This window comes from Leptodactylus fuscus, chromosome 6, assembly GCF_031893055.1.
Source record: "Leptodactylus fuscus isolate aLepFus1 chromosome 6, aLepFus1.hap2, whole genome shotgun sequence".
In the NCBI taxonomy this organism is placed as follows: Eukaryota; Metazoa; Chordata; class Amphibia; order Anura; family Leptodactylidae; genus Leptodactylus; species Leptodactylus fuscus.
This window is the reverse complement of record NC_134270.1, coordinates 178966493-178975583: the sequence shown is the minus strand read 5'-3', so window position 1 is coordinate 178975583 and position 9091 is coordinate 178966493. Positions and strand designations below refer to the sequence as shown.

Below are 9091 nucleotides of genomic sequence, written 5' to 3'. Positions count from 1 at the left end.
GACCCCACCATCCGAATGTCGCAGCAGAAATCGAGACTCATCAGACCAGGCAACGTTTTTCCAATCTTCAATTGTCCAATTTCGATGAGCTTGTTCAAATTGTAGCCTCAGTTTCCTGTTCTTAGCTGAAAGGAGTGGCACCCGGTGTGGTCTTCTGCTGCTGTAGCCCATCTGTAGCCTCAAAGTTGGATGTACTGTGCGGCGTTCAGAGATGCTCTTCTGGCTACCTTGGTTGTAACGGGTGGCTATTTGAGTCACTGTTGCCTTTCTATCAGCTCGAACCAGTCTGGCCATTCTCCTCTGACCTCTGGCATCAACAACGCATTTCCGCCCCCCACAGAACTGCCGCTCACTGGATGTTTTTTCTTTTTCGGACCATTCTCTGTAAACCCTAGAGATGGTTGTGCGTGAAAATCCCAGTAGATCAGCAGTTTCTGAAATACTCAGACCAGCCCTTCTGGCACCAACAACCATGCCACGTTCAAAGGCACTCAAATCACCTTTCTTCCCCATACTGATGCTCGGTTTGAACTGCAGGAGATTGTCTTGACCATGTCTACATGCCTAAATGCACTGAGTTGCCGCCATGTGATTGGCTGATTAGAAATTAAGTGTTAACGAGCAGTTGGACAGGTGTACCTAATAAAGTGGCCGGTGAGTGTATATTTGATGGTGAGGTCACTCCAGACTGATATAGACAGAGAAAAAGAGAAGACGCTGCTACAGTCAGAAGAAGAGAAATCCCTGAAGAAGAGTAAGTAAATAACGCCTTATAATAAGGTTACTGATAGGTTTTTCAATTCAGAGATTCCTTCCAAATGGTGGGACTATGAAAGGATTATCTTATTTTAAATATTTGGTATATTGTGTTGTTATACAATGCATTGTGTATAGTCACTAAGTTTATGTTATATGTGACTGTAGACAAAAGAGATCTCATGTCCACGTCATCTGTAAAAAAAGACAAACGAGTACAAGGGGCAATGAAAGGTTCTGTAATAAACATGCTCAATATTCTGAGTACAGAACTCCCTTCTATGACATCTCTATGCCTTATGAAGACATATTCACAGAGATTGGGAATCTTTAGAGGGGTTATCTCACAAAAACTATGTATCCTCTATCTATAGAATAATGAGTCACAAAGTACAGTAAATCTTAACTTTTAATCAATTCCTAAAAAATAAAGGAAACAAAATCATGCTACAGGGGCAATAAACCACTTATATGTTTCGTGGTGCTGAGCCCCTTAGTCATAGCATTAGGTTCACTGCTCACTCACTTATCTTGTCTGAGAACACCAGCACGTTAATTGATTAATTATGCATGATATCAATTAAATTCATTTACATAGATATCATGATTGGAACATTTTGACTGGTCAATCTTAGTTATACAGGGATACCACAAAGAATAAACGCCACTAGGGTTGAGCGATTGGGATCAGAAAAAATCGGATCCTGATTGGCGATCGAGTGAATTTCATGATCAACTTACCTGCACAGAAATGCTGTCACTGCCGCACCCCATTCTTCTCGCTCATCTTCTCTCTCATTGACATGTCTTCAGAGCGCCCTGTGCACCCCCGCCTCCGTAGACTAGTGTTAGAGATGCTGGGAGAAGTTGCGGCTTGTGGCTTAGGAGAGTGGGAGCAGGTACTGGGAGGGGAGATGTGAGTGATGCACTCACGTCTCCCCGCCCACAGTCTACTAAGCCACAACAAGCCCCGCCTACTCCCATCATCTCTAACACTAGCCTAGGGAGGCAGGGGCGCGCAGGGCACTCTGAAGACATGTCAATAAGAGTAGGAGCGAGAAGAACGGGGAGCGGCAGCGGATCTGTGCAGGTAAGCGGACAGCAGGGGGTACTAAGTAGCTGGGGATTTTTTTTGTAATCACTACACAGCGTAGAGTCCAAAAATTGAAAAATTTTTGGACTCCACGGTGTGTAGTGAATAGGATCGTTTTTAAAATCCAATCTTTGATAATTAAAAAAAATCCCATTGACTTTCATTAGGATCAGAATTGGGATCAGGATCAGGTTCAGATGGAAAATGATCGGAAATCGGATTTTAAAAACAATCCTGAAATTTCAAGATCGGCTCAACCCTATAGGCCACGTATTGTATAATATCAAAAAAATTCCAGAAATAAACAAAAAAAATATGTGTTTGTGATATTATAAGAACGGAACACAATTACTGGCAATAAACAGCAAAACTAGATACAAACTACAAGTGTTATCAGAGGAGTCCTACCTGTTAGATGTCCACAAGACTATAATATTAGAACAATCACATGGATACACATGAGAAATCCCATAAATATCCATGTCCAAACATTTCTAGTGCTAATCCATTGTGTTGTTACAAAATCTCGATCCTTACGAAGTCATTATATAGGGAGCAGAGAAATATATTTTAACATGATCATTACTCTGAGCTGAATTGCTATATTTTTGGCTCTGTCTAAATACCAATGAGGGTAGCCTCTAGCTTTTCCCATTTTTGGATGATGGATTGAACAGGGCTCCTTGGGATGCCAACTCGTGGCTTCGTCAGGGTAGGGGTCAAGCCACTAGTTGGCGAAACGCGCGTTGGGGCACCTTATCCTCTTTGCTTTCCTATTAAATTTTGGTGATCCCATGTCCAATTGAGTAGTTGCTTTCATGTTTACTTGTATATTTCGGACTTAGTGTCTGTTTGGCAATCTATTCACAACTATTACCCTAATTTATTTAGTTAGTAGGTTTGACCTCCGCTTGGTAATCACTAGGTTTGAGCCAATCTTGAGATTTCAGGATTGTTTTTAATACCTGATTTTCGATTATTTTCCATCTGAACCCAATCCCGATCCCAATTCCGATCCTAATGCAATTCAATGGGATTTTCTTTAATGATTGAAGATCGGAATTTAAAAACAATTCTATTCACTACACAGCATGGAGTCCAAAAATTGAACGCTTGAAAAAAAAAAAATCCCCCAGCTACTTAGTCCCCCCACTTACCTGCAAAGAATCACTGCCCCTCCTCGTTCTCCTCACTCCTCTTCTCTTTCCTTCACGTGCCTTCAGAGCACTGTGCTCGCCCCTGCCTCCCAGGCTAGCGTTAGAGATGGGAGTAGATGGGGCTTGTTGTGGCTTAGAGTGTGGACGGGGAGACATGAGTGCATCACTCACATCTCCCCTCCCAGTACCCACCCACACCCTCCCAGTACCCACCCACACTCTCCTAAGCCACAAGCCCCGCCTTCTCTCAGCATCTCTAACACTAGGCTAGGAAGGCGGGGGGTGCACAGGGCGCTCTGAAGGCATGTGAAGGAGAAAGAAGAGAAGCAAGAAAAACGGGGAGCGGCAGCGGATCTGTGCAGGTAAGTTGAGCGATCGGTATTGGTATCGGAATGCTGATTGGGACCCGATCTTTTCCGAAGAGAAGAATCGCAGAGAAGACATCTAAAGGTAGGAGAATAGGCTTTCTCAAGGCTATTCCTACGTGTGATCGAGAAAAAATGGGATTTTAATGATAGAATCCCTTTAAGTGAATCCACTTGAACATACATATAGTTGGCCACTACTTTTTTCATAGGGTTAGAAGAATATAGTTTAAACATCTGTAGTGCGAGTATGTTCATGACTGTCTTGTTCTCTACTCGAGTCATCGGGATGATCACTCAATGCTCTCTCAAGCCTGGCGGGGATAGAGCTGAAGAAACCTTGTCTGAAATCTTGGCCCATAAAAACATAAATGATTGGATTGATACAACTGTTAAGGGAAGACAAGATGATAATAATAGTGTACATTGTTTTGATTACAATGAAGTCTAACTTATAATAACTGGGTATTAGTGGCCAGATATAATATGGAGACCAGCAGATGAAGAAACACAATATAACAGCGATGATGATTCTGTAGGGTCTCTGAGATCTCTGGGGTCTCTTACTACTTCTAACCTTGAGGAAAATCATCACATAACTGGTCAAGATGATGAGAAAAGGGATCACAAACATCATAAGTAATCTGATCAGCTGACTGGTGTGTTTCAGATTAGTATGAATATTAATTATAAAATAGTATGTGCACCACTCGTTTATATCGTAAAATTTGAATATATATATATAAATGAGTAAACCAGTCAGCAGTAAACTCAGCCCCCAGATGCCTCCTGCAGTGATCCTCACTAGTCTACGTGTCCTGTGAACTTTAGCCCAAAATGGCCACATGACGGATACACAGCGGTCAATACTCATGCCGGTCAGGAGAAGAACACTGGCGCTCATGTTTATAGTGAACAGAATAATGATTGACATACAAAAAATAGCTGATGTAGTCATCTGTGAATAGATGTTAGCCCATTGTGCCATTCTCAGTGGAAGAGAAGCACAACATAAGAAGTCCGCTATGGCCAGGTGGAGAAACCACACGGCACTGATTGTCTTCTTCATCCTGAATCCGGCAATCCAGATGACTAATCCATTACCGATAATCCCAAGGATGAAAATGGTGCCGTAAAAGGTAAAGGACACTTTCCGGAAAAAGACTTGATCTTCTTCAGACCTTAGAAGACATGATAGGATACAGGTTAGTCTCAGGCAGAGTTTATTGCTTTATAACTATCTAGTATGTACACTGGGATATATATGGAGAAAACCAAAGTGAGGTCACATTGTAGTCCTAGAGAACCCAGAACAAAATGTTCCAGGGCTCATCGACCCCCCCCCCCCTTTTTTTTTTGTTTTGTTTGAGCAATAAGTCCATTGGCAGGTTTATCTTTTACTGATCTATTTCCGCCGATCACTGCCCTCCTGAACATCACCAGAGGGCGGCGATCGGATGCTATGACAGCCGGAAGCCTATTGAAAGCTTCCAGGCTTGCCATACCATTGGTTCTATTGCACGATGCCAGAGGCAGCCTCTAATAGAACTCCTGCAATTTTGCTATTCACTGCAATACTGTAGTATTGTATGAGCGATCAGACCCCCGAGGTTTCAAGGTACCTAAGGTGTCTGATCATAAATGTAAAAGAAGAAAAAAAAAGTTTTTTTAAAATTTATTTTTTAAAAAAATAAAAAAAAATGTTTATTTAAAAAAAAAAAAAAAAAATATAAAAGTTCAAATCACCCCCCCTTTCCCTAGATCAGATATAAAAGTAAATAAAGAATATTAAACATAAACATATTAGGTATCCCCACACTCCAAAATGCCCGAACTATTAAAATATTACTGCGAACGGTGTAGCGGCAAAAAAATAAAAAATTGAATAAAAAGTGATCAAACCTTCAGATCTTTCCCCAAATGGTATCAACAGAAACGTCATCTTGTCCCGCATAAAAAGACACCACAACCAGCTCCATACATGGAAATATGAAAAAGTTACCGGTGTCAGAACATGACGACACTAATTTTTTTTTCTATTTTGCAAAGTTTTTAATTTTTTTAAAAGTATCAAAACATTTCAAATACTCTATAAATTTGGTATCGCCGCGTTCATACTGACACGTAGAACTCAGGTAACATGTCATTTGTACCAAACAGTGAACGCTGTAAAAATTAAACCCATATGAAAATGGCGCAAATGCATTTTTTCTCCAATTGCACCTCATTTTGAATTTTTTTACAGCTTCCCAGTATATTGCACAGCCTATTGAATGGGGCCATTACAAAGAAAAAATTATCCCGCAAACAATAAGCCATCATGTGACTCTGTGAACTGAAAAATGAAAAAGTTATGGCTCTTGAAATGTGAGGAGGGAAAAACGAAAATGCGAAACCAAAAAATAGCCTGGTCCTTAAGGGGTTAAAGAACAATGAAAATGAACATACGTGTAATCATACTCCTTAGAGAAAGTATTGTTATCATAGTAATCGTAATCCAGATCTGTCTTCGGCATTGTCTTCGGTAAGGTGGGATTGTTATCATGAGAATCTATCCGGACTTCTCACCTAAAAGATAAAATAAATAAATAATAAAATATTTACCAAAAGTAAAACACATTATTCTATCTATTCTTTATTACTATATTATACTGTGTATATATATATATATATATATATATATATATATATATATATATATCCTACTAATATTATAAATGTGAAAGTTTGTGTGTTTGTTACTCATTCATGCAAAAACGGCTGAACGGATTTGAATTCAGCACATAGATAGATTGTAACCTTGATTAAAATGGCTTCACCACTGTTATGAATTTATGTTCACATACTATATTACACTCTTATTATCTCAACTTCTGAGAAAGCCAGGGCTGTTGTCTCTATGTGTAAACACACACTAACCCTCAGTGTGTATATACATTTGAGTATTATCTGATCTGGTCCAAATTGGCAGTTTGTCAATTTTCAACATGCCTGGAAAAAGTAAATTTAATTTGTCGCAAACAACGAGAACTAGGAAGGAGCCAGAAGTCACAGAGTTCTCCTCAAGTGGAGCTGAGGGGGATCATCCATGCCAACAACACATGCATTATATGGCGTCACGGCGAGCTGCTGAGATACTGGAACAATCACGGCCATAGCTCGAGGTATGAGTTCAGCAGCAGGCCAGCTTGACAGCTGCTGAAACGTCGCAGCAGGCGGATCACCAACACCAACAACACGCTCATTATATGATGTTCCAGCAAGGTGCTGACATGCCGGAACAATCACAGGCACAGTGCAAGAAACAAGCTCAGCGGCAGGCCAGCTGAATGCTGGAGCATGCGGATCATCAATGCCAACAATATATATATATATATATATATATATATATATATATATATATATATATATATTATGGCATCCCAGCAAGCTGCTGACATACCAGAACAATCACGGGCATAGCGCCAGGAACGTGTTCAGCAGCAGGCCAGTTTGACAGCTGTTGAAACACCGGAGCAGGTGGATCATCAACATCAACAACACACTCGTTATATGTTGTTCCGTCGAGGTGCTGGGGTGCTGGAACAATCACAGGCATAGTGCAAGAAACAAGTACAGCGGCAGGCCAGCTGAATGCTGGAGCATGCAGATCATCAATGCCAACTATATATATATATATATATATATATATATATATATATATATATATATATATATATATATACACAAACACATAGCATAAGCGATCAAAGCCTGGAGGGACTAAAAATAAAAGGCATGAAATTAAAATACAATATAAAAAATACTAATATTTTATCAACTCAAATCGACCTTCCTCTCCATTCTATCAATTAAATAAATAAAAATATTTTAGGTATCAATGTATCCGAAAACACACAAACTATTAACAAGTGAAAGTGTTACCCGTATGGTGAACATTGTATCCATCGACAAGTACAGTATGTATATAATATAAGTCTTACAGTGGAGGATTTTTTTTTTCTCTTTGCTGGTTCTCTGGCTGAGTTCACACAAAGTTTTTTGGTCACAAAAAATCCGCTCAGTAAAATTCGTGTGGCCTTTTTTGAGGCATTTTCCACCTGAAAAAAGTCAATGCAAGTCAATGGGAATTGATCAATTTCGCGTTAAAAAAATGTATCAAAAAAACGCTTTTCCGCCTCCCATTGACTTACATTGATTTTTTTTCAGGCAGAAAATCCTGTAGAATGGAAATGTCGCTTCTTTTAGAAATGAATTAGAATCAGACTACATAGGAACGTATGGTGAGTAGAGATGTGCGAGAAGTATTAGATCGAATACTCGTATCAGTCGAATACCACGCGGGAAAATTCCATTGAATTCAATGCAAAGACCTCCGCGTGCTCCTCGTCCTGCTACTTCCGGAACTTGGAGGATCCAATGTGTCGAACTTTTGTTTTCATGGAAACCGGAACAACATTCCTGTTTTTTCCCCATAGACTATCATGTTATTCGATATTCAATTGAATACTACTCGCTCATGTGTTACCGCTTTTTTAATGTAACATTTCTAGCAAGAGTTTGAGTAATTTCTATGAACTTCAAGCTCCTAATCTCAGGATTTCTCACGATACATTGAGTCACTTACCTTCAGAACTTCTCAGACACTTTCCTTGTGCGGCAGATACAATGTATCCAGTTACTCCAAATACAAAGAAGTAACAAATAATCCAGTGGTATAAGATGTGACTTTATATAGAGGGACTCAGTAATGTGACTTGATACTGAGATAATCTCCTGCAGTTCTCCTATCTCTGTGGTCACATCCAGAACAGATGGATCTCAGTGATACAACCATAGATTGTAGAGAAAGATCTATTAGATGTAACATGGCCCCGAATCATGTGAAGACATCTGTGTGGAGCTGATAGAGCTTGTAAATATACTTAGACAAGGCTGGGTTATGTTTTTTTTGTGTATATTATAGAGCATTGTTCACACAACTAGCCTTCCCACATACACATACAGATGTGCTGTATCCATTGGGAAAAAGGGTTAATGCCCTGACACTGATCGTGGGCATTGCCGCAGGCTCTCTGTATAATACTGTATGGTGGATATTTGCTAAATGCTGACTTTCCTGGTCATGTTGTGCCCTGTAGGCCCTGGGGTTGTGTTGTAAATCATGGATACTGTGTCTCAGGGTCTTAACCCCTTCCCGCTGCGGACATGATTCGATTTTCGTTTTTTACTCCTGGACTATCCTATGACACACATGTTTTACTTTTTCATTCACTGAGCAGTATGAGATAGGGTTGAGCGATCGGGATCGGAAAAGATCAGATTCCGAAGTAAGTTTCACGATCGCGTTTGGAATTCCGATCCCGATCTTCTCCGGCGGGATCGAGGTCAGAGATTATCTCAAGATCTCAACCCTATTCATGTATATATCATTCATAGGATGGAGCGATCGGGAAAGATCGGATCCCAATCGTCGATAGAGCAAATTTCACGATCGGGATCGGCTGGAAAATAATCGGAAATCGGATTTTAAAATCGATCCTGAAATCTCAAGATCGCCTCAACCCCAGTATGAGATCTTACTTTCATAGGACAAAGTGTCTTTGTAATAGTAACATTTCATATTCCATATAATGTACTAGGAGGCTGGAAAAGAAATCAGAATGGGGTGGAATTGGAGAAAAACTGTGTTTGCAAAACTTTCTTAAAGACTGTGTTTT

At 40.0% G+C, this 9091-nt stretch overlaps 1 protein-coding gene across 1 annotated transcript; it reads right to left on the bottom strand.

Annotated features, from left to right (window-relative positions):
* Positions 1-3600: 3600 nt before the first annotated feature.
* On the bottom strand, positions 3601-5887 carry LOC142209210 (formyl peptide receptor 2-like). Its single transcript, XM_075278138.1, has 2 exons — positions 5820-5887; positions 3601-4552 (listed from the first exon to the last, which is right to left on the bottom strand). The coding sequence occupies exons 1-2, from the start codon at positions 5885-5887 to the stop codon at positions 3601-3603; spliced, it is 1020 nt and encodes a 339-aa protein (XP_075134239.1).
* Between the last annotated feature and the right edge of the window lie 3204 nt (positions 5888-9091).